Raw genomic sequence first — 26,192 nt, 5'->3', positions numbered from 1 at the left:
GGCCACCTCATGAGAAGAGTTGACTCATGGGAAAAGACCCTGATGCTGGGAGGGATTGGGGGCAGGAGGAGAAGGGGATGACAGAGGATGAGATGGCTGGAAGGCATCACTGACTCAATGGACATGAGTCTGAGTGAACTCTGGGAGTTTGTGATGGATAGGGCGGCCTGGCGTGCTGTGATTCATAGGGTCGCAAAGAGTCGGACATGACTGAGCGACTGAACTAAACTGAATTGAACCGATGGGACTGTTTAGTGAATTTCTTTTCCAGATAGTTCATTGTTGGTATATATACAGCTTATTTTTGCATGTTGATTTTGTATCCTGCAGCTTCACTGGATTAATTTCTTAGTTTTAATAGTTTTTTGGTGGTGTCTTTAGAGTTTTCTATATATAAGATCATGTCAACTCCAAAGAAAGACAATTTTATTTTTTCCTTACCAATCTGGATGTCTTTTGTTCTTTTTCTTGTCTGATTGCTCTAACTAGGACTTCCACTACTATGTTGAATAGAAGTGGCCAGGAGTGGGCATCCTAGTATTGTCCCTGATCTCAGAGGAAAAGCTTTCACCGTCTCACCATTGAATATGATATTACCTGTGAGCTTGTCATATATGGCCTTTATTATACTGAAGTACATTCCTAATTCTGTATCTAACTGGTTGAGAGTTTTTATCATGAAAGAATGTTCAATTTTGTTAAATGTTTTTTCTGCATCTATTGAGATGATCGTATTAATTTCATCCCTCATTCTTTCATTATGGTATATCACATTTAAAGGTTTACCTATGTTGAACCATCCTGGCAACCCAGGGATAAATCCCACTTTGATCATGGTATAGGATCCTTTTAATGTGCTGCTGAATTCAGTTTCTTAGTGTTTCATTGAGGATTTTTGCATCTATGTTCATCAGGGATATTGGCCTGTAATTTCCTTTTCTTGTAGTGTCCCTATCTGGCTTTGGTATCAGAGTAATGATAGCATCATAAAATGAGCTTGGAAGTGTTCCTTTCTCTTCAGTTTTATTTTTGTTTGTTTGTTTTTGTTTGTTTTTTAAAGAGTGAGGAAAGGATTAGCATTAACTTGTCAGGAAATCTCTGGAAGAATTCACCAGTGAAGCCATCCAGTCCTGGCCTTTCTTTTTTGGGAGAGGCTTTGGGGTTTTTTTGTTTGTTTGCTTATTAATTTATTTTAAAATAGTCACAATAAATCCATTTTATTTTAAAATAGATATTTTCATGAAAATGATATTTTCCAAAACAAAAAGTAATGTGAACAAAGGCATTGTTTTATATTTTTTAATATCTCCTTAAGGTCTGGCTTAATATGAAAGAGCTGGATTCTCATGTTTCTGCATTCAGTGTGGGGCAATATTTGATTGAAATGTATGAAGAAAATCCAGCCTCACAGAGACATGTAGTTAGGAAAGGGAGGAGTGTCTTAGTAAATTCTTTATCATTATAGATATTCTTCTTTGAGTCAACATCTATCTAGTCTGCTAAGTCAGAGAGTTTTTTAAATTACTGATTCAATCTCCTTACTCATTACTGGCCTGTTCAGATTTTTTATTTCATCATGAGTCAGTCTTGGTAGATAGTATGTTTTTAGGAATTTATCCATTTCATTGGTGTTGTCCAATTTGTTGTCATATAATTGTCCATAATAATCTCTTGTAATCTTTTGTATTTCTGTGATGTCAGTTATAATGTCTCTTTCTTTTGTATTTTATTTGAATTTTTTTTTTTTTTCTTAGTGAATCTAGCTAAAGGTTTGTCAATTTTATCTTTTCAGAATACCAGGTCTTCATTGATTTTTTTCTATTGTTTTTCTAGCTTTTATTTCAATTAGTTCCACTCTGATCTTTATTATTTCCTTCCTTCTGTTAACTTGGACTTTGTTGTTCTTTTCCTAGTTCCTTGAGATGTAAATTAAGTTGTTTTGAGATCTTTCTTTTTTCTTCATTTTGGCATTAAGCTATACTTTCCTCTTAGAGCTGCTTTTGCTTCACTTCATACTTTTTGGTATGTTATACTTCCATTTTTGCTTGCTTCAGATATATATATTTTTTAATTTCTCTTTTGATTTCTTCTTTGGTTTATTGGTCATTCATGAGTATGTTAATTTCCACATATTTGTGAATTTTCTAATTTTTCTCCTGTTACTGATTTCTAGTTTCATACCATTGTGGTTGGAAAAATACTTGATGTGATTTCAGCTTTTTAAATTGTTAAGATGTATTTTATGACCTAACATATATACTCTATTCTGGAGGATGTTCTGTGACATGTGAGGAGAATATCTATTGTGCTGCTGTTGGGTAGAATGTTCTCTATATATTTGTTGAGTTCATTTGGTCTAAAGTATAGTTCAAGTTCAATGTTTCCATGCTGACTTTTTTCTGTCTGATCCATCCATTATTGAAAGTGGGATAGTGAAGTCCCCTACTATTATTGCTATTTTCCCTTTGGGTATATTAATATTTGCTTTATGTATTTAGGTGTTCTATCTACCATAATTTTAAATTCATGATGAGTTTAAATCATATTTGGAGAGCTCTTTCACAATTAAACGTGTGACATTGGTCATTATTGGTGACAAAGCTGCAGATAGGCCAATACTACTGTGTTGCTGCTTACATTCATACTGAAGAAAATAGCAACTTACAGCTAGAAGTTGGTGACAATTAAAACAAATAACTTTCCCACCCAAGCTTACTGTAAATTTGTAGCCCAAATTCAGGGGCCCAATCTTAGGTCCCATTCACTGTCAAGTCCCACTCCAGTCCTACCCTCAGAGAGTAGAATTCTGATGTTTGTTCATTCATTCAGTAAGCACTGAACACCAGCTCTGTGCCAGGCCTTGTGATAAATGGTGAGATCCATAGTCAAATAAGATGAGGTCACTACCTTTAAGCTGCTAATTGTCTACTTAAGGAAGAGCATCAGAGATACCATTCCAAAATGCAGAGTGTAAACAAACACAGGAACACATTGTCTACCCTTCCTGGTAATCCAATAAACCCAATGATGCTGAGGTCAGGGTCACTCCCGGATAGTAACACTGGATATTACATAATGCTTTTGAAAAGACATGCATAGCATTGATCATAGAAATTCCATACCCTTCTTTCTCAGCGCACTCACTCTCACAAATTTGTACCAAGCAAATAATTCAGGACAGAGGACAGAGTAGAACACAGAGGTCCTTCCCTCTCCTTTTATGGAATCTGTGAGCTCCTGAGGAAAGGGCTGGGACTTATTCAGCTTGTGCCCCCACGCTGGCACATGTTAACACTGAAAGGCCTGTTGGGTGAATGTTGCACCATCATGCAGTTCTGATGGACAGAGAGGGAGCTGGTAGGAGGGGCAGTCCACAAGCCCTCTGCTGACCAACTTCCTGTTTTCTCTTCTAGCCACCAGAACAACAGGAAAGATGGACAAGCCACTCATCAGCCACCACCTGGTGGACAGTGATGGCAGCCTTGCTGAGGCCCCCAGTGAGGTTCCCAAAGTGGGCATCCTGGGCAGCGGCGACTTTGCCCGCTCCCTGGCCACCCGCCTGGTGGGCTCCGGCTTCAGTGTGGTGGTGGGGAGCCGCAACCCCAAACGCATGGCTGGGCTGTTTCCCTCGGCAGCGCAAGTGACTTTCCAGGAGGAGGCGGTGGGCTCCCCGGAGGTCATCTTCGTGGCTATGTTCCGGGAACACTACTCCACACTGTGTGGCCTCAGTGACCAGCTGGCTGGCAAGATCCTGGTGGACGTGAGCAACCCCACAGAGCAGGAGCACCTTCAGCACCATGAGTCCAATGCTGAGTACCTGGCCTCCCTTTTCCCCACCTGCGCAGTGGTCAAGGCCTTCAATGTCATCTCTGCCTGGACCCTGCAGTCTGGTCCAAGGGATGGAAATAGGCAGGTAAGTGCTGGAGGAATGCCAGTCATCATAATCAATGTAAATGGCTAACTTTCACTGAAGGCCCTTGATGAACCAGGCTGTTCATGTACATTATCTCAGCTCATCTCACATGACTGCAAAGTTCCATTTCACAGAGTAGGGCAGTGTGGTGCAGAGTTGTTAATGAGCTTACACCAGGTCCCATAGCTTGGTAAGCTGGGGTTTCAACCGGAAATCTATGTTCTTCTATGGTAATTTGATTTCCAAGAAAATAAGGAGGAAAAGATTGATGGCTTTCTTTTTACTATCTGGAGTCAAGAAGAGAGATTTTGCTTTTAGGACTGGACTTAGAAAGAAGAAACTGCACCAGGTCCTGAGGAAGCAGGTAAGTCCCAAACTTTATCTCATTTATCCCAAAGGCTTCCAAGAACTGAGCAGATTTCTCAGAATAGTTAATAGCAGGTTTTTCTGGAGTTGGAAAATGGCTCCAGAAAATAGCCATTGCTGCATACAGTTGGCTCTAACCAAGACAAGATGGTTTTTAATGTCAAGAGGCCACCTGCACTTTCCTGAAGGAAGAATGCCAGGCTCCACATGTGTATGAGACCCTCTTCCAATGAATCCAGCTCAGATGGCTTCTCTGCCAACTCCATGCCAGGCTGTGGGAGAGCCCACCGGTACCCAGCCCCTCTAACTGGAGGGTCCTCTTTACAGCCTGCATGGGGACAAGGGACAGTGGCTGAATGTAGAATAGCAGGGCCTGGAGGGAACAGAACCAGCAGCTAGCTGGCTGGGGAAGCCTTTGAGGTCAGCTTTGGCCTTGGCCCTAACTCATGTCATCAGGCACAGAAAGGGCATTCCTTCTGAGGCACAGAGGTGAGAACTGATGTTCTCAAACTTCAGTTTCCTCACCTGAAAAATGTGGACAGTAGTTACTTTCAGGCTTGTGGCAACGCTGAGGGATCACACGTGTTAAGCCTGGCACATAGTAGGTCCTGAGTCAGTGTTGGTAGAGCAGCTGACCACAGCAGTATCAGCAAGACACGTGGAGTGTTTGGGGCCAGAGGACACCAGTGGACCTGCCTAGGGGCTCACAGAGGGGAGCAGTGGGCTACAAGGCAGGGGCTGGCTTGGGGAACACCTTGTGTGTTGGCTGAGAGCTGTAAGGGGCAAGAGGACACTTGTGGACTGAGGGATGGAGCTGCAGCTACAGCAGCACGTTCTAAGCCATACGCAAAGCCCAGTTGCTGACCAACCCTCAGGGCAGGCCAGAGTCCTCGAGACACCTATTCCAAGGGCTCCTGGAGGCTGCCTAGATGGGTGTTCTGCTTGTGGATGCTGATGGCTATGAGCTGGGTGAGATGCTCACTGTTGAATGAGTGTTGGCCATTATCCTTGAGTAGTGGGTACTGCTGGGTCAGAGACTGGGAGACCACAGGGAGGAAACGCCTCTGGCCTGGGAGTCAGGGTCACCTTCTGCTCCAGCTGTACCTTACCTGGCAGTTTCCTCGGCTCTTTAGTGAGAAGTTTGGCCAGGAGACTCTGAGGCCCCACCCAGGGACCCCATCTGACACCTCCCACCTCCCTCCCCACAGGTGCCCATCTGCAGTGACCAGCTGGAAGCCAAGCGCACTGTCTTGGAGATGGTGAGGGCCATGGGCTTCACCCCTGTGGACATGGGGTCCCTGGCCTCAGCCCGGGAGGTGGAGGCCATGCCCCTGCGTCTCTTCCCAGGCTGGAAGGTGCCCGCTCTCCTGGCCCTGGGGCTCTTCATCTTCTTCTACACCTACAACTTTGTCCGGGATGTGCTGGAGCCCTACATGCAGGAGGGCAAGAACAAGTTCTACAAGCTCCCTGTGCTCGTGGTCAACACAACACTGCCCTGCGTGGCCTACGTGCTGCTGTCGCTGGTGTATCTGCCCGGCATGCTGGCAGCTGCCCTGCAGTTGCGCCGCAGCACCAAGTACCAACGCTTCCCCGACTGGCTGGACCACTGGCTGCAGCACCGCAAGCAGATCGGCCTGCTCAGTTTCTTCTGCGCTGCCCTGCACGCGGTCTACAGTCTCTGCTTGCCGCTGCGCCGCTCGCACCGCTACGAGCTAGTCAACCTGGCCATCAAGCAGGTACAGCCCTCGTGAGTTGTCTCCTGCCAGTCATGGTACTGGGTGTCCCATAGGTACAACCCTCCACTTGTCATCTGCCAATTCTTCCCAGTGGCACAGCTGTAAAGAATCTGCCTGCCGACCCAGGAGATGCAGGAGGTGTGGGTTGGAAAGGAGGACTGGTTGATCCCTGGGTTGATATCCCCTGGAGTGGGGAATGGCACCCTACTCCAGTATTCTTGCCTGGAGAATCCCATGGACAGAGGAGTGCGGCGGGCTATGTACATGGGGTCGCAAAAAGTCAGATATAACTGGGCAAACATGCCTATCACTAAGGAGGAAAAGAAAACCATGGAGAATGGTGGGGTGCAATTTTAAAGGGTGGTGTAGGAGGCCTTGCTCGGAGAATGCGATGGCACCCCACTCTAGTACTCTTGCTTGGAAAATCCCATGGATGGAGGAGCCTGGAAGGCTGCAGTCCGTGGGATCGTGAAGAGTCGGACACGACTGAGCGACTTCACTTTCACTTTTCACTTTCATGCATTGGGGAAGGAAATGGCAACCCACTCCAGTGTTCTTGCCTGGAGAATCCCAGGGACGGGGGAGCCTGGTGGGCTGCCATCTATGGGGTCGCACAGAGTCGGACACGACTGAAGCAACTTAGCAGCAGCAGCAACAGGAGGCCTTGCTGAGTAGGTGATATATGAGCACAGGTTGGAAGGAGAAGAGTTGCTTGGCACCTTTGAGAAATAGCAAGTAGGACCTCTTGGTGGAGCCCAGGGAGGCAGTGGTGGGTGAGGCCTGGGAGGCTGAAGCCATACCAGAGAGGCCCTGAAGGCCAAGGAAGGGGTTTGGCCTTAGACCCTAAGCCAATGAAAGGTTTTGAGTAGAGGATTGATAATCCATCTGGGGTTTTATTTGGCTCACTCTGCTGCCAGGTGGAGAAGATAGAAGATCTAACTTGATCAGATGAAGATGCTGGGAGACCAGTTAGGAGGCTGTGCAGGAACCCTGATGAGAGGCAATGGAGGCTTGGAATGGGGTGGGGGCAGCAGAGGGGCAAGAAGGTACTGAAGGCATGTTTTGAAGCCCAAGTACACAGGATTGCTACAATAGGCTTGGGATAGATGAGATGCTCAGGTTCTCATCCTGAGTACCAAGGGGGATGGAGTTACCGTCATCTGAGATGGGGAAGGCTGCTGGGGAAGAAATATGTTTGGGCGGGGCACAGTAATTATGCATTTAGGAAAGCCAGATGGTGCTCTTTTGCCATCAGGATTCCTGGGAATGCAGGGCCTTCAGGCCAAACCAAATAGCACCACAGGCAGCCTCCCCTGGCACCTGTACCCACAGAAATAGGCCCCCTAGATGCTTCCTCATGGTTTACAAACTCACAGGGCCTGATTCTGGCTCCAAAGTGCAGGTCTGCAAGCAACGCTGCTTTTCTTTATTTTCGCTAACCTGCTTGATTCTACCTCTAGCCCTTAGCCTCTGGCCTGGTGTGTGGGTCCTACACACTCCAGGACACTTAAGTCATCCAGTGAGACCCTTGTCATCTGCCCCTGGTTCCAGCTGCAGTTTTGTTCTTGCTTGGAAAGCAGGGATCCTACTGAGGCTGTGCCCTCCCCAGGCACATCTGCCATGCAGCCGTCCCCTCAGAGGCCTGGCCACTTCCCAGAGCAGGACTGTGGGAGCAAGATGGGGCCACTTCCTGGGAACCACAGACCTCAGCCCCTACTCCCTTGGGTTCCTGCTTCCCTGCTCGCAGCTTCTCAAATGCCCTTGTCCTTCCCCACCCATGGACACCTGGCATCGTTTCATCTGTAGGCTTGGGCCTTCATAAGAGAAAGTTGGAACCCAGACTTCAGACTTCTTGTTGCTGGCAACGAGAGAGAAAGGGAAAAATGATGGTCACACACTCTTTAAAAAGAGCTTACTCTTAGCATTCTAAGAGCTTTACATATCCAGCGTGAATTCATTTAGCCCTTATCTCTATAAGGCAGATGCTGTAATACCCTTATTTTACAGGTGATAAAACTGAGGCACAGAGAGTTTAAGTTACTTGGCCAGAGTCACACAGCCAGTAAGGGGCTGAGGTGGGATGCAGATCCAGCCATTCTCTTCCAGATCCATGTTCATGCCCATGTAATTTCTACAGGGAAAACAAGTCCAAATTACCAGTTGAGTAGGTGATCCCAGAGCTCATTCATTCACTGAGTTCTACTCTACCAGGCCCTAAGGCCACAGGATGAAGTAAGACAGTCTCGTCCTCCCCTTAGCTGGCATGGGGTGGCGTGCAGACCTGCAGGCCAGAACCCTGGACTCTTGTCCTCTAGCATCACTGACGAGAACAAAGAGCTTAACCTTGAGCAAGTCATAGCCCCTCCTTTGTTCTCAGCACCCTGATGTAGATGGAGGTCTTACCCAGTGCTAGTGGGTTTGATGCTCTCCAATATTCTCTCACTGGGCAGGAGGCCCTGCACAGCTTCTCAGGGTATGGCGCAGTACTTGCTGCCCAGGAGGTGGCAGATCTGGGTGGCAGGCATTTCAGGCAGTGGGTAGGGAAGAAGGTGATACCCCCTTCCCACCAGAGCATGAGGCAAACCCCTGGCTGCCCCTTCCCCTGCTCACCCTCTGACTGCCACTCTCCAGATTCTCCGCCCTGCAAAGGCTCTTTCTGTTTTTGTTTTTAATTCAATCGTTTATTTATTTTCGGCTGTGCTGGGTCTTTGTTGTTGCGTGGGCTTTCTCTAGGTGGGGCAAGCAGGGGCTACTCTGTTGCCGTGTCCGGAGTTCTCATTGCAGTGGCTTCCCTGTTGCTGAGCACATGCCCTAGGCGCACGGGCTCAGCAGTTGCGACGTGCGGGCTCTAGGGTACTCTGTTTTCAGTAGTTGTCACTCATGGGCTTCAGTAGTGGCTTGTGGGCTCTAGAGTGTGGGCTCGGTAGCTACGGCACATGTGCTTCTTTGCAGCATGTGGAGTCTACTGGACCAGGGATCAAACCCATGTCCCCTGTCTCGCAGGCAGATTCTTATCCACTGTGCCACCAGGGAAGTCCCCAAGGCTCTTCTTGATATCATGTTAATATAGTTTTGCCATGATGCAAACACCAAGGCACAGACGGGCAAGTGCAAGGTCATTTTCCCTGAGTTTCAAAGCCCTGTAAGGCTGCAGGCCCCAGTGGAGGTTGCCAGGCAACCATCACTCCCACAGGATGGGATCAGAGACAGATAGCAAAGTCAAGCGAAGGGGCCGAACCTTGTTCTGCAGTGTTCTGTAGGGCAGAGCCAGGGCTGCTATGGGTATGTCGGGGGTGGGGGCGGTTAACAGCAGAGCAGCCCAGAAGTAGGATGCACACCCAAGAAGTGATGAGTTGCCTGAACCTGGAGGTTTAGATACTGGATAGTATGCAGGTCAACCATGCCCACAGGCTCCAAGACTGGGCATCTGAGGTTGGCCTGCATTCAGCCCCTAGCAGCAGGGCTCTGGGAGCAGTTTGTGACCTGTGACTTTCCCAGTCTGCCCTCGGGCTGCCCTCTCAGGGCCCACCTTGGCTGCCCGACTGGAGGGAAGGGAGCATGCTAGCCTGGGCACAGGAAACACAAGTTTCCTTTAACCCCAAGTCCACAGAATTGGAGACGTAGCTGTACACCAGCTGCAGAGAAGACCTCTGAGACCATGTTTGTCGATATTAATAGTACTACCAGTGGTAACTAGTACTTTCTGATTTACATCTATGGTAAATCATATTTTATTTACTAGTGTTTTCTGATTTACTTCAATGGTGCCTTAGAAATACATTTTAAGATCAAAATTAATATCAAAGAAAATGTTTTATGCACACACTGTCTTCTCCTTCCTCTCACCCTAAATCTAGTCTAAGCTGTCAGAGAGAACCATCTAGATCTCACATCTGACCGTGTCACTGCTGAAAAGCATTTGGTGACTCAGGATAAGGACAGACCCTTCCCAATGCATCTGGGCTCTGTCCCCAGCCCCATCTCCCCAATGCTTCTTTGACACGTCACACTCGGGGCCCATACTGTCCTCGGAATGGGCAGAGCTCATTCCTCCAGCTTGGACACCCCAACCTGGGACACCTTGGCTGTCTGACGAACTCCTGTTCCTCCTTCAAAACCCGACCTCTCTTAAGCCTCTCCAGCGACTCTCCCATTCCCCCATTGCCACCTCTGTTATCTGTTGTGTTGGTCCACGTTTCTATGATATTTCTTCTGCATCACTGTGTAATCACTCATCTACATGTCTGCCCAGTCTAGATTTCCATGACTGGGTGGGTCTTCCACCCCTTGAGGTCCATGGTTCCTAACACAGAGTCCCAGTGCATATTCACTGAGTGACTGTTAACTTGGTCACTATGAAGCTAACACCAGGCATCTCTTAAGAGAAGTCTGGGTAGAGCCTGGGGAAAGAACTAGTCTAACTTCCCAGCTGCCATTAAGATGAACAGCACCAGCCATTTATTATATTAATCATCTACTATGTGCCAGTCACATGCTTCTCACTTCACAAACATCACCCATTTAGTCTTTGCAAGAAGAGAGAGAGGTGCTGGTACTCTGGAAAGCGACTGCCTGGATCTCATGACTGACCCCCAGCAGCAGACCCAGCACTGGAACCCAGGCCTTGGGACAGCGAAGCCATTCTCACCAGCACCCTAGACTGACCCTTCTCCTGCCTTACCATAGCCTCCGGGTTTGGCTAGAGGTCAGCATCACCCTCTTGCCAACTACCACCCACTTTTGGGACATGGTGAGCCTTCTGGGTCTCCTGTCCCTGAACCCTTCTGCCTCTAAGCTGAAACCTACAGGGAAAGGAAATGTCATGCATGGATGTCAGCATTCCATCTCTTGTTGATGAGCACTGTCCTCATCATGTCAAGGTGGGCAGCTTGATTAGCTCTGAACATGGGAGAATCCCTATGGGAGTGGAGAGCTATTGAATCTTTGTCCCGGTTTAGCCGGGTGTGGCCCTGGTCACTGGGAGCCCTGAGAACAGCACTGTGGTTGGATGAGACCCCCACGGCCTAATATCCAGATGCTCACACAGGTTCCTCACCACCCATTACTCCCTTGCCTGCCTCACCCAGCCCCTTCCCAGCATCACTGCTGAGTGGAAATATTAGGAAAAAAAAAACACAAGACATTTTGCAAGCAAATGCGGTGTGTGTCATCATCCAGACTCTTGACTTGTGACATTAACTGCCTAATCTTACCAAAAGGCAGAAGGGAGTGACTAATGAAGTATATCTGAAGAACAAACAATCAGAACATGGGGATGACTTAAAAACAGCAGTTGTTAGTCCTAGGAAGGTGTGAGTAAGCCTCCACCAGGTTCAGGTAGGAGGGAGACCTCCCAGCCTCCTTCAGGGTAATATCCGGCCCCGCCTTCCCTAGCTGGTGATGACATTTGTTTGGTAAGGGAGCAAAATTCTAGGATTTGAGACATGAGCTCTTCCTGCTCTGTCAGTGGAGAAACAGAGGCCCAGAGTTGGAGTTGCCCAGTGTCTCACAGGACTTGTGGTCAGGGTGAGAACCTGGGTCTCCAGACTCCTGGTCCTTTTGTGGCTTAATGGCACCAGCAAGAGCCAGCCTGCCCTGAAATAGAACAGAGTCCATCGTTTTTCACAAATTGCAGGAAAAGCACTCAATGGATAGCATTTGCTCAGTTTCTTTCAACTTTTTCTCATAAGCTTTTCAACCATTTTTGCTCAGCCCACTAGATTCATTTTTATTATTACATCTTCTAGCTGCACTTGGGTAATTTTTTTTTTTCCCTCTGCTGAAATAGTTTCTGAAAAACCTGACTGACTCTGTTTTGCAAAGCAGAGATGTGCCTGCTAAAGCCTGGTCATATTTCCTAAGGGAAATGCTGTTCCTTGTCCTGTGGGTAGAAGTGAAGCACCAGCATTTGCCAGTGTTCTGAGAGAACACCTTGACTTCCAGGAACTCTGCTACCTGGTCTAGTTGGGAAATCATAGTTTTAATAGAAGGATCTGTCAGCCCGGCTTGGAGGGGGCTCAGGTGCAAGGGCACTCCCCGTGGGGAGGAAGGAAGTAGACACCTCGGGGCCTGCAGTGGCTCATCAGTGGGTGCATCCCTGGAGCTCAGTGGGGGATCCGGAACTCTGTGAGGGCAGGTGTCTTTGTTCTCTGTGGCCCATGGCCTAGCACACAGTTCAGTTCAGTTCAGTTCAGTTCAGTTCATTCTCTCAGTCATATCCGAGTCTTTGTGACCCCATGGACTGCAGCACACCAGGCTTCCCTGTCCATCACCAACTCCCAGAGCTTATTCAAACTCATGTCCACTGCATCAGTGATGCCATCCAACCATCTCATTTTCTGTCATCTCCTTCTCCTCCTGCCTTCAATCTTTCCCAGCATCAGGGTCTTTTCCAGTGAGTCAGTTCTTCACATCAAGTGGCCAAAGTATTGGAGTTTCAGCTTCAGCATCAGTCCTTCCAATGAATATTCAGTACTGATCTCCTTTAGAACTGACTGATTGGATCTCCTTGCACTCCAAGGGACTCTCAAGAGTCTTTTCCAACACCACAGTACAAAAGCATCAATTTTTCGGCGCTCAACCTTCTTTATGGTCGAACTCTCACATCCATACATGACTACTGGAAAAACCATAGCTTTGACTAGATGGACGTTTATTGGCAATGTAATGTCTCCACTTTTTAATATGCTGTCTAGGTTGATCATAGCCTTTCTTCCAAGGAGCAAGCATCTTTTAATTTCATGGCTGCAATCACCATCTACAGTGATTTTGGAGCCCAAGAAAATAAAGTTTTGTCACTGTTTCCATCGTTTCTCCATCTATTTGCCATGAAGTGATGGGACCAGAGGTCATGATCTTAGTTTTCTGAATATTGAGCTTTAAGCCAGCTTTTTCACTCTCCTCTTTCACTTTCATCAAGAGGCTCTTTAGTTCTTCTTCCCTTTCTGCCATAAGGATGGTGCAATCTGCATATCTGAGGTTATTGATATTTCTCCTGGCAATCTTGATTCCATCTTGTGCTTCATCCAGCCTGGCATTTCTCATGATGTACTCTGCATATAAGTTAAATAAGCAGGGTGACAATATACAGCCTTGATGTACTCCTTTCCTGATTTGGAACCAATATTGTTCTATGTACAGTTCTAACTCTTGCTGCTTGACATGCATACAGATTTCTCAGGAGGCAGGTCAGGTGGTCTGGTATTCCCATCTCTTGAAGAATTTTCCAATTTGTTGTGATCCACACAGTCAAAGGCTTTGGCGTAGTCAATAAAGCAGAAGTAGATGTTTTTCTGGAACTCTCTTACTTTTTTGATGATCCAACGGATGTTGGCACAGTAGGTGCTTCTTAAGTGCTCATGGGTCTGCTTGGTGAGTGGATCTTGGCCTCTGCTGTGTAGCAGTGGTTGATGTCATGGCATTCCGAGCGCAGGTTGGAAAAGAACTTCCAGACACAGAGCATTTTAGATGGGAGTGAGTTTATTAAGAACAAAGAGTTGAGGTAATGTGGGGGCTGTGAGCACAGTAGGCCAACCTCCTGACAGACCAGGGAGAGCCGATGGGACGCTGTTAGAACAGCTCGCCAGCTCAAGGGAGAGCTGATGCTTTACATGGGTTGGTAGCCAATTTTTATGGCCTCAAGACAAAGAAAATTTCTGCTTGAAGGGTGGCATTAGGTGACTGGTTTGGGTGCAATAGGGTGAGTACCAGGGGGGAAGGTTTGGGAGGAGGGGCATTTTTTGCCTAATTTGGAGTCAAGAATCTGGCCAATAAGGATCAGGGCGGGTTTTGGCAATGGTTACAATGAGGCTCAGTCAGTTCCAGAGGTGACCTTGGATCTTGGCTCTGCATCAAAGGCCTCACACCTGTGACCTCAGTATGGAGCTCCACAGTTGAGTCAAAGCTGTATTCCTCAGACAGAAATGAGGAGCTGGATGAGAAGATGGGAGCTGGGGGCTAGTTAGGAAATGGTGAGGGGTTTGGTGTCTGTGTGTGTCTGGAGTATGAACCAGTGATGGGGGCAGCTTGGGGGACCATGGGTCCAAGCTGAGACAGGCTGGGAGGGGAGGTGGGCAGCAGGGGCAGCAGCCCACCTAGCTGATGGGATTCTGAGCTTGGAGAGCTCCTCCCTCCTCTGGGGGACTTGGGCACCCGAAAACCTTGAGAGATGGCCATGTTTGGAGGTTCTTTGTGTCTTATCAAATTCTCTGCTCCTTCCTCTTGGCTCATGTGGCTGCTCTGGTTGACTGGCCCCAGGCCAACTTGTGAAAGCCGTGGGGAGGGAGCCATGTCTTCGGAGCCCGCTGCCTGGCTCCTAACCTCAGCTCTGCCATCTCCTGAGGTGTGTGTGACCACGGCAAGGTAACTTGATCTCTGTGCCTCGTTTCCCTCATCTGAAAAATGGGGACAGTAATGAACTCTCCCTCACAGAGTCGTTCTAAGGATCAGGTGAGCTGATACTTGAAAAGTGCTTCAAACAGAGCTAGAAACACATTACATGAGGTGGAAAGTAGAAATGTTGGTTGTTCCTGTGTTTCTCCCATCCCAAACTCCTCACTGGCCCAAATCCCAGGGCATCGACCTTGGCCACAGTGTTCATGGTTTTCCTTCCTTCTATACCAGGTCTTGACCAATAAGAGTCACATCTGGAATGAGGAGGAAGTGTGGCGGATGGAGATCTACGTGTCCCTGGGAGTGCTGGCCCTTGGCATGCTGTCCCTGCTGGCTGTCACCTCACTGCCATCCATCGCGAACTCACTCAACTGGAGGGAGTTCAGCTTTGTCCAGGTAAGGTAGCCTGGGCCCTGCCTCTCCCATGCAGGCACCTTCCCATCCACATGCTGCTTGGGCTTTCATAATCTGTGCAACAGAACCACTCAGTCCGGTGTCCTGGGAGCCTGGCAGGCTCACCCAGGTCTCCTGAGAAAGGGGCTGCCTGGGACCAGCTCAACCTCACAACATCTGGGGAAGCCAGATTTAGGCACGTGAAAAAATCAGATGGCAGAACGCTCAACCCTGGACTACACGTTCTCAGTTTCTATAATTCTTGGGCTTCTGAAACAAAATCCCATAACATGGAGTCACTGGACATGTTGCTGATCTGGCTAGGAAATCAGCAAGCCCTTGAGTGAATCCAGTGGCCACCCAGCACCCTCAGATCAACCGGACCCTGTTATTCCCTTTGACCTCTTGATTCATGCAGAGTGGATGGGAGGTGGGCATGAGGGCCTCCAATTAATAGGAAATAAACCACAGCATTTCCCAAAGGACACCACTCCTATGAAAAAGGACATGTGGGGTCAAATACATTTGGGAAAAGATCCGCTGCCCCCTGAGTTAGTCACAATGCACTTTGGATGCACAATGCATCAAATTAAAGTCTACCACAAGCAAATCTTGTTCAGCTAACTCATTTGAGTTGTAGCACCCTCCCTACCCGACTTCCCCCACCACCACCACCCACATAACAGCTATCTACACTCTACAGAACACACTTAGGAAGCTGCTACTAGTGGCAAAGTTTCTCCATGCATTTATTCGCTGTTTATTGAACGCATACTCTGCACCCAGCATTGTGCTAGACCTGTGAGCAAGCCAGGCACGCATGTGTGCATACCCGGGTGCTCCGTCATGTCTGATTCTTTGTGACTCTATGGACTGTAGCCTTCCCAGGTTCCTGTGCCTGTGGGATTTCCCAGGCAAGAACACTGGAGTGAGTTGCTGTTTCATCCTCTAAAGCCAGGCATAGCCATGTTTTAATTTTAAGGACAACTGGGAAGGGACATTTGCATTCCTCTGGCATCGCCCACTGTTCTCTATACAGAGCACGTGGTCAACCCCCCAGTACTGACACACTAACTCACCCACTCCAGTGATGAGTGCTGACTAATACTGGGTTCTACCATCGACATGGTATCAGGGCAGGGAACAGCTATCACTTCCACCCCCACTGCCAACAAACATCTGTTGCATATCTTCTCTGTGCAGCAAGGACACAGCATGAGATTCCAGCAGGGACACCAGTGGTGTGGTACTCTTATATAATCCCAATTTATTGTTCCTAACTGGGGACACGTGCATACCCTAGAACGAGACAGAGTTGTGGTGTTTTATGTCAGTTTCTGACTCTCACTGGCTCTGCTCATCTTGGAAGGTCTCTGGAGGAATGCTCAGGCCTGACTACATGCTGGCAAAAGAGGGGAAGAAAGAATCTTATTTATCTGCTGCTAATCCTCATGTGTCAAACACACAAATCTGGGATTTTCCAGTTCCTGCCTGGAGTCTGCCGGGGTGCATGGTTTATCCACAATTAAAACAGACTGCAGTTTGCTCCCCTCACCAGAAAGTCGCTTCCTTAAGCAGCCACAGATTACAAGCCCCGGCTCCTGCTGCCAGAGAAAGCCGAGGGATTTGGTTTTGTTAGCAAAAGCTGACAGGGACCTCAGCAGCCGCTCTGCTTTACATACTGAAGAGTTGAAATACAAATAGGAAAGTCCTGCTGATGCTGCAGGAAGAGGGGGTGGAAGGCCAAGAGAGGGGTGGAAAGGCAGGGTTTTACTTGTGGAAATCCAATGCCCACATTCTGTCCTCAAATGCTTTATCTCCCAAGAGTGCTGACATGGAGGAGGAACAGACTTGTTTCAGCTCTAGAACCATGGGCAGATATGTGCGCTCCCAAAGCCTTACCTTACACTCTTGTGAAGTGGAGTGAATTCCCTCCAGAGGTGCTGCGACTCACCATGCAAGATTATGTGTAAAACACAAATACAAAGTGATTTGCCATTATTCTCAGGGCATGTGGCCACATTTCCCTGATCACCAAGCTACCAGTTGCCCATTTCTGAGCCCAGTAGGAAGCAGCAAGAGACTGAACAGTTGAGTCACTCAGCACTCAGGGGAGGCCAAGAGACTCCCCTGAGGGCCTTAGAACAGTCCAAGGCAGGGTTTGCAAACTGCAGTGGACACTCATTGATGGGTCATCAAATCAGTTTTGGGGCTACAACAAGCTTTTCAAATAGAGTAGAATGTCTCCCAAAATGTCAGGGCACTTTACATGTTCTAAGCACAGACATCTCTTTTTCAGTTGTATCAGTTCAGTAGTTATACATATGTGTATAGACATCATTGTGTCCTGGGTGGTAATGAAAGTGCGATTCTTATGGTGAGCTGACGTCAAAAAGTTAGAAGTCACAGAGCTCTTGGAGAAGTGCAGATACCCAGGACTACCCTGACCTGTGGGTTGGCTCTAGAATCTGTCTTTATAAGCTCTTTGAGTGACTTAAGTGCATGCCATGTGGTGTGTGACAGTCTCTGAGATGGCAGAGCCAGCAGACCTGGGTTTCAGTCCCAAGACCACTCCTGACCAGCCCTGCCCCACTAGACAGTTTCTTAGCCTCTCTGAGCATCCTGGCTGTGGCCTCACTTGTCTGTGTCCGCCTCCTGTAGTCATTGGGAGAATCTGTGTTGAGGACGTGTGTAGTGCATGACATGCACCCAGTGGTGGCTGTATACTTTCTGAGGTGAGCTTCTCCGTAAGGTAAGCACTGCTCTAGAACGAGGAGTACCCCAACCACATTTCCTTCCCCAGCCAAGAAAGACCGCAGCAGGTCACCAGGGCCTAGAAACTGACTGTGGAGACAACGTGGTTCCCAGTGGGCCTGGCCTGACCCCTGGGTCTGTAATGATTTACTGAGCTGCTGCTGCTAAGTCGCTTCAGTCATGTCCGATTCTGTGCGACCCCATAAACGGCAGCCCACCAGGCTCCACCGTCCCTGGGATTCTCCAAGCAAGAACATTGGAGTGGGTTGCCATTTCTTTCTCCAATGCATGAAAGTGAAAAGTGAAAGTGAAGTTGCTCAGTCGTGTCTGACTCTTAGTGACCCCATGGACTGCAGCCTACCAGGCTCTCCCATCCATGGGATTTTCCAGGCAAGAGTACTGGAGTGGGTTGCCATTGCCTTCTCCATCTTGATGCCTTCAAGCCATCAAAACAGTGTGTTTGTTGATTCAACAAGTTGACCTGTGCTTACATTCCTGAGGCTGTTTTCAAAGTTTTTAATTTGGGGTTTTGTTTGTCTAGGTGTTTTTGTTGCTGTTGTTTTGGGCTGTGCCAACTGCTCCTAATGAAGCCAGTTAAACATTGTCAGATTGCAGAATACCCAGATCAGCGCAGCTCAACTGGAAGAGAAATTAGGGTTCAGTTCTTAGCACCTCAGTTCTGCCCCATAGTTAGAAGAGCTGCCTGTGGCCTTGCCCGCTCTAGCCACTTGCCTGAAATAGTAGCAGAGGCCTGCTTTGATCCCAGCCTTGTGAGCAATGGTCCAAAGCCCCTTCCCACCACAGAAGCTGAGCACCGGCAGGAGCCAGCAACAACCTGTGGTTTCTTTCTCACTAACAAGCCTACATATAATAGAAATGGCCTTAGCTTGTTGTGGGGGTCATTAATTGCCCCAAGACCATGCCTCCCTTTGGCTGTTCTGAGATTTTTAAACTGTTCCCAAGGAGAGTGAGTTTTAGGGAAACAAACTTGCTGGAGTCATCCAGGCTTCTCGTTGGGATTGGAAAGTCAAAAGGCCCTTTGTCACTGGCCGGTCTTTGGCTGTCAGCCCTCTCTGTGAGCCATCAGCCCGAGGCTGGGGCCTCCTGTCATCCGTCACCGTGGGATTCTGGATGGTGAAGGGAAGAGGACGTCTGAACGGGAGCGGGTCTTTATTGTCTCCCGGGGCATGTCTTGTTTGCCCAGCACAGTCCATCACTCTCCAGATCATGGCCAGGGACAGTGGAGAGCATGGGCAAAACACTGGCGCCCAAGGACATGTCACCATGGGAGGTGCTTAGGCCTCCCTGGGGCTGCCAGGACTCGTTCCTGTGCCAGGGTGGGTTCTCACTGCTGCAGCATCTGGGAAGGTATCACAGTGCAGAGTGTGAGCACATTCAGGCTCTGGGTGGGTCTTTGTCGAAGCAACAGAAAGGACTGGGTCCACCCCCATCAAACAGCCTGAACAGAGGGGACACGAAGACGTCTCAGCCTGAAGCTAGAAAGTCTCAGGTGAGGAGAATCTCCCAAATTGGTGATTCTTAGTTCTGTCTGCCAGAGAAGGCAATGGCAACCCACTCCAGTACTCTTGCCTGGAAAATCCTATGGGTGGAGGAGCCTGGCAGGCTGCAGTCCATGGGGTCGTAAGAGTCAGACACAACTGAGCGACTTCACTTTCACTTTTCAGTTTCATGCATTGGAGAAGGAAATGATAACCCACTCCAGTCTTCCCTGGGAGAATCCCAGGGATGGCAGAGCCTGGTGGGCTGCCGTCTATAGGGTAGCACAGAGTTGGACACGACTGAAGCGACTTAGCAGCAGCAGCAGCAGCAGCAGTCTTGTCTGCAAACAGCATCATTGTTGAACTTGTAAAAACTACCAATGTCTGAGCCTCATCCCAAACCAATTTAATCTGAATTCCTAGGACTGGCCCTGAGGCATTAAGATGTTCCCCAAGCTCCCCAAGTGATGTTACTATGCAGCCAGATTTGAAAACACAGTCTCCGGCTATGAAAAGGCACATCCCAGCCATCTCAGCAAAACCCAGTGAATTCATCTGAGTAAGGAGAGCAGTAGTTTGGGCCTTGAAAGTTGTTTGGGAAATAGCAGGGTGGTTGGAAGTCTAGTTGAAGATTTATTCCTGATGGAGAATTACTCTGTGGTCAGATGAGGACCCTGTGCTTATAGTTTGCACTCTTCAAGACCCTACTTTCAGTTACTTGGGATATATACCAGAAGTGGGATTGCCAAAGCACAAGGGGACTGGTTCTAATTCAGTGGGGAGTCACCGTACCACCTTCTGCTGTAGCCGCACTCTTTCCACTCCCACTAGCAGCAAGCGCTCCAATTTCTCCACATCCTCACCAGCACTTTTCTTGTTTTGCTTTGTTTTTAATAGTAGCCCTCCTAATGGATGTGGATTGGTTTTGATTTACATTTTCCTGATGTTGGGCATCTCTTCATGTGTTTACTGACCATTTCTATATCTTCTTTGGAGAAATTTTTATTCAAGTCCTTTACCTATTTTTGAATCAGGTTTGTTTTTGTTGTTGTTGAGTTTAAGAGTTCTCTATATATTCTGGATATTAATACCAAATATTTTCTCAATGCTTGGAACTTCTTTAACCCGAGTCTTCATTATCAATAGATCAGAACTTAGAAAAAATTAGTGTGGTTCAGAAGTTGCTAGGAGATTTGGAATTCTTGACAGGTCTGGAAGTGACTCTGGTTACATGTGACTCACAGTCAAGAAGCCTCCCATTTGGGGGCCAACCATTTTCATATGATACCTGAAGTAGCTGTGGGTAGCACAGAGCCAACCATGGCCTTTCCCAACAGGCTGTACTGAGCCAAGAAGTTGTTAAGGATGTGATAAAAAGATCCTTGAAGTGGTCACAAAGCCAAGAAGGACCAGAGATGGCTAAGGAAGGATCGAGACAGGATCTTTTGGCAGCTAGTATTTTTTTTCTTGTTCAGTCACTAAGTCATATCCAACTCTTTGAGACCTCATGGACTGTAGTCCGCCAGGCTCCTCTGTCCATGGGATTTTCCCAGGTAAGAATACTGGAGTGGGTTGCCATTTCCTTCTCCAGGGAAATCTTCCCGACCCAGGGATCGAGGTCAGTAGTTGCGGCTCCTGGGCTCCAGAACAGTAATTGTTGGGCACGAGCATAGTTGCTCTGAGGCATGTGGGATCTTCCCCAATCAGGATCGAACCCACATCTCCTGCACTGGCAAGTGGGTTCTTTTACCACTGAGCCACAAGGCGAGCCCAGCTAGTATTTTACTTAGGGTTAAAATGTTATATTTGTAAACCTATTTATGAACTTGTATGTATAGCCATTAGAAAATACTTATTATTACTATTTTTAGTAAAAGCATTACAAGCAATTCTTCTGAACCAGTTACTGAGGTTCACCGTCTTGGGTTTACACTGGGGCGGGTATAAGCAAAGCGCCACCCATGCTAGTGAGGAGTAAGCCGGAGGTACGGTAGTAAAATCAGACCCACTTAGAGCTGTGTCTGAGGGGAGTGAAAACAAGACAGCATCTCTCAGCTGAGCCCCTGGATTGATGCTAACAAGCTGGCCCGGAAGGAGATCCAGGAGGCCAATTACAGCTTCTCTGTGGAAAGCTCAAAACCAACCTGTGACAAGCAGCCTCAGGCACCATGAGGGGTCTCCTTGGAGAAAATGCATGTGTGTTCATTGCTTGATGGGTCATTGCATGTTCCTTATGCAGTGCACACTGGCCTCTCCCACCAGGGCTCTCTCAGGGCCCTGTACCCCTCCCCAACCTCTACAAAGCCCTAACCCTAGGTGCCCTCTGCTCTGCACTGTTGCCTGCCAGGTCTGGGGGCTGCAGAATGCTGCATCGATACAGCGCTTTCCCCACAATTCTGACTTCAGCTTTTTTAATCACTTCCTTTTCTCTGAGGCTAATGAAGTGACTTGCCGAGGGTCACAGTGTCAGTTGAGGCTAGCACCAACAGTAAATCTGGAAGGCATCATTTGTAGTTTGCAAGAAACCCTGCCTGCAAAAAGATTCCCAGAGGCTTCAGTTACAGATCAGCACTTCTTGGCTATTTCACATTGTGGTCCCCATAGAAAGTCGTGTTTGTATAGCACTTGGGGTGATGAGCTGCTCGTGGCTGGAAGTGACCCACAAAAGCCCACACCCGGCTCAAGGGTGGGATGCTCTGCTGTAAGATGGCCTGGACCGTGTCCATTCAGATTTGTGATGGTCTTGATCTCCTTAGCATCACTAATCTCCTTCCAGGCAGGAGAGTAATCCTGGTAGGGTTTGTACCTGGGGTGGTTGTAGCTCAGAGCATGGGCAGGAAGTAAGGGACCAGTACCCACAGGCAGCATCTCTGTTGCTATGGGCTTTGTATACAGCGTGAAGACATCTAGCCTAGAGGCCCCTGAGAGCCATCTTCACTGTTGGTGCTGAGGGAACTTTTTGCATTGTGTTTTATCTTTTCTTTTTTTTTGGCCATACCCCACCCAACAGCTGGAGAAGGCAATGGCAACCCACTCTAGTACTCTTGCTTGGAAAATCCCATGGGCGGAGGAGCCTGGTATGCTACAGTCCATGGGGTCTCGAATGGACGGACACGACTGAGCGACTTCCCTTTCACTTTTCACTTTCATGCATTGGAGAAGGAAATGGCAACCCACTCCAGTGTTCTTGCCTGGAGAATCCCAGGGATGGGGGAGCCTGGTGGGCTGCTGTCTATGGGGTCACACAGAGTCGGACACGACTGAAGCGACTTAGCAGCAGCAGCACCCAATGGCATGTGGGATTTCAGCTCCCCAACCAGGGATGGAGCCAGCATCCCCTGCATTGCAAGGCAGATTCTTAACCACTGGACCACCAGGGAAGTCCCTGTGTTTATCTTTAAATCAACTTAAAATCCACTTGTTTTTTTCTTGGCCTTATCTTATGCCAAATATTATCTGTGAAATTATGATTTTGATATGCTAGCAGACACTTATTACTCTATATGCATGAATATATACACAAAACTACTAATGTGTTTTTAAACTTCTTTTAATTTAATTCCATCTTAAGTCCTTTGGCAGCCACTAGAGGTATGAATAACACAGTTTGGGGGAAAGCATTGTTGTTTTATTAAATCCTTATGAATCAATCAATTCTTACACACATTGGCATACAAGCATTGTTCCTGTTTTTCTGTTGGGAAAACTGAGGTTCAGAGAGTTTGGGTAGTAATAAGATCATGCAGAGAGTGAGTGATGGCGCTGGGATTTGAACCCAGAGCCCCACTAAAGCCACCCTGCTTCTTTCCCCTGTCATTGGTGGGATTGCTCTGTCCATCCTCACCCTTACTGCGGCCTTCTTTTCCCCCACAGTCCACTCTGGGCTTTGTGGCTCTGGTACTGAGCACCCTGCACACGCTCACCTACGGCTGGACCCGCGCCTTCGAGGAGAGCCGCTACAAGTTCTTCCTGCCCCCCACCTTCACCCTCACCCTGCTGGTGCCCTGTGTTATCATCCTGGCCAAAGGCCTGTTTCTCCTGCCGTGCGTCAGCCGCAGACTCACCAAGATCCGGAGGGGCTGGGAGAAGGATGGCTCCGTCAGGTTCACACTGCCAGTGGACCACGCCCTGGCCCAGAAGACAAGCCACGTGTGACGGACCTGCACCCAGCTTCAGGGAACCAGACGCAGGCAGGACAGTGCCCAGAGTTTGCCAGGACTTCTTGATCATGCAGGACAGCAGAATTACACACAAGCTGGTGGGCCGAGGTCTGGATTCCTGGGATGTGTGCAGTAATATTCAGAATGACATGCTTGTGTGTGATATATATATATATATGTCCACATGTATTTCATATAGATAACAGGATTTACAATTACACTTATTAGCTCAAAAGTTGAGTCCCTGAGATTTCAACCTGTAGATTTCAAAGCCAGTGCCAGATGTTAGGAGAAGGGCAGCTCACACTTGTGACATCTGCAGAGAGCTGAGCAAACTTGGCACAGAAAAGGCAATGAGAGGCTTGTACTTTGATGACTGCATCCATGTGTGCGCCTCCCTGCTCCCTGCCCATTTTGCTACTTTCCCTAGGCATTTGCAGAGCTGAGGCTCTCAGGTAGCAGGGCAGACAAGAGCTCTGCCTGGAGCCCAATCCAGGTGCACAGGGCTGACCAGTCACCAGGGAGCAGGGTGCCGCCCTTCCTTTGGCTGCAGCAGGAGGCCAGGAGGGGTTGAGGGCACTGGGGATGAGCCCAGGTCTGTGCCTAGGGAGCCACCTGAAGGTTCATCCTTTGCCAGGTTAGGAGGTGGGAAGGGGGAAGAACTGGGGCTGAGGCTGCTACCCCTAATCCTCCCTGAGCTGGGGAGATTTTTTTTCCTAAAAGTCAGAAATCACCCCGCCAGCTGCAAATTGGTCCTCCTGTGGGAGTGTGAAATCACCTCCTTACCGGAGCCACTAATGAACCCTGTCTTGAGAACAAGTGTACTTTTTTTTCTTTCTTTAAGTTGGCGATGACTGTTCTTTAAACCACTGTGCCTTCTCACCTTGTAAATCATTAGTTTGAACGTCTCCCCAAGAGCAGACCCTCTAAAAGTTGGTTCAAGGGGGAGGGGAAAACAAGGCCTGCTTTTCTTGGGGCCCCAGCCAGAGGGCTGAAGGATGTATAGTCCTCACTGAATTGTCCTGTGGAAGAACACTGGGGACTTTTTAAATTTCCTGCTGCCGCCAGGCAGAGAACCTGCCTTCTGAACACCCCAAAGCTACACTGGCTCCAAGTTCTTCCTAATGCAGAGTTATGTTTCAAAATAGCTGTGGGGGGTAAGGTAGGAAGCTTTTCCACCAAAACCACAAACGGGAAACACTGCTGCCCCAAAGCACAAGAGAGGCCACAGGCCATGTGTCCTTGGATTGTATGCTGTCCCTCACTGATTCATATTGAAACTTTTTATTTCCCCTGTGGAGAGAAACAGCTGTTCTCGGCTAAGCCCCCAACCCCTGGCAGCATCGGGACGATGTGTCATCTCTGAACACAAAGCGGTGCGGTCTGATGGAAGACATCAGTGAGATGTACCCTGAAAGGGGACGTTGGTCATGCTTATATTCTTAGGTCGCCCAGGCCAGGGGGCATCGTGTTGTTCTATCACAAAGTCTGACTCTTTGCGACCCTGTGGACTGCAGCTCTCCAGGCTCCCCTGTCCTTCACTATCTCCCAGAATTTGTTCAGATTCACATCCATTGAGTTGGTGATATTAGCTAACCATCTCATGAAATAGAGAGTCAGCTGGCAAAAGCTGACCCAGGAGTGCCACAGAAGAAATGCTCCTGCCTCCCCATGGAGACTGCATGAGCTCATGTCTGTGGAGCGCATTAGGGTCCTTGAGTAAAAAGGAAAAAAAAAAAAAAAGGAGCCAAGTGTAAGCATATCTCATTAGGCCAGGGACTGATGGAGGGAAAGCAGTGCAGACAGAACTGCCTGCTTCCTGCGGATGTTTCTGTCTGCTGCTCGAGAGCCAAGAGGTGTGAGCTTGCCTCCCAGATGGGCCCTGATGGAGCGGCAGCCTTGGCCTCAGAGAAGCTCACTGGAAAGGCGGTGGGCGAAGCAGAGATTTCAGCATTTGCTTGACAAAAATGCCCATCAATTTCCTGCTGATAGGAAGCAGGGAGAACATGGGCAGCTGGGACTCACCAAGGATTGTCAGCCCCACTCAGTATTAGCTGCCCTTTTCCTCCAGCCCTCCCTGGGCCTGGGATATTTCCTTACACCAAAGATGCTGACACAGAGCCAAGTCCAGTATACTCCCTCCCCTTCTCTGCCCACCTTCTGCTGCAGGTGTTCCTCAGGGGGGCAGGTGCTCCTCAGGGGGGCAGGTGTTCCTCAGGGGGGCAGGTGCAGCAGAGGACCTGACCACACCCCAGCTGGACAACCTGCTCATGAAAGGCAGGGTGGGCTGTGTGTTTGGCCTTGACCTGGTGTCATCTGCTGCTCTTCCATACCTCACCAGGCAGCTGACAACAGCACCCCCATGAGAATAAGTCACTCCCTTCCAGCCTGGGAAATTCTCTGTGCCTCTGGGTACAAAAGTGCCTGAACCAAAATGCTCTGGAAACCTGAAATGCCATGGTATGAGGCTGAACGTTTAAAATCTATGCTATTGAAACTGCGTGTTTTGTTTTTACATTGAGGAGCTTGTCTGAGAAGCAGCAAAAATAAACACCTAGCCTTCCATGAATTTCAGGCTGTTATTTTTGTCTCATTGATCACCTGCCCATTCATTGGTTCACTGGCCCAGTGGGCCTTCTGATTAGAATATGCTCTGAATCAGGTCATCTGCAAGGTGAGCACAGAATGGTCTAGGTTAGCACTCACCTCTGAGGAAGGGACATGCAGACCTGCAGCAACAAGGCCAGTGAGGACACAGAGGAGATCCAGGTGACAGAGTTCCGGGGTATTGAAAGGAGTACCAGGAAGACTTCCTGGAGGGAGCAGTGTCTGTGCTGTGGTGTGATTAGAGCAGCAGTGCTCCTCAAACCATAACGTGCACAGGAGTTGCATCAGGATCTTGTCCACACCTCGGTTTGGATCCATGGGTCAGGAATGAGGACTGTGCATCTTAATAAGTTCCCAAGTGCCACTCACGACG

General features: G+C 48.5%; 1 protein-coding gene across 2 annotated transcripts in view; it reads left to right on the top strand.

The window, feature by feature from the left end:
• Positions 1–25,781, top strand: part of STEAP3 (STEAP3 metalloreductase) — a 46,737-nt gene extending 20,956 nt beyond the window's left edge. Inside the window, exons 2-6 of one of the 2 annotated variants that reach the window (XR_005719048.1) lie at positions 3,414–3,913; positions 5,488–6,015; positions 14,638–14,802; positions 22,926–25,381; positions 25,420–25,781. Coding sequence is in view for 1 of the 2 variants with exons in the window: in XM_040228973.1 (XP_040084907.1) it covers positions 3,434–3,913; positions 5,488–6,015; positions 14,638–14,802; positions 22,926–23,207 (1,455 nt within the window). In the remaining variant the exon portion in view is untranslated. Of the gene's footprint in view, positions 1–3,413; positions 3,914–5,487; positions 6,016–14,637; positions 14,803–22,925 lie in introns of both variants that reach the window. The other variant, XM_040228973.1, reaches the window with a different exon arrangement.
• The last annotated feature ends 411 nt before the right edge of the window (positions 25,782–26,192 follow it).

This window comes from Oryx dammah, unplaced genomic scaffold (assembly GCF_014754425.2).
Source record: "Oryx dammah isolate SB20612 unplaced genomic scaffold, SCBI_Odam_1.1 HiC_scaffold_27, whole genome shotgun sequence".
Classification (NCBI taxonomy): Eukaryota; Metazoa; Chordata; class Mammalia; order Artiodactyla; family Bovidae; genus Oryx; species Oryx dammah.
This window is presented reverse-complemented; position numbering and strand designations above follow the sequence as displayed.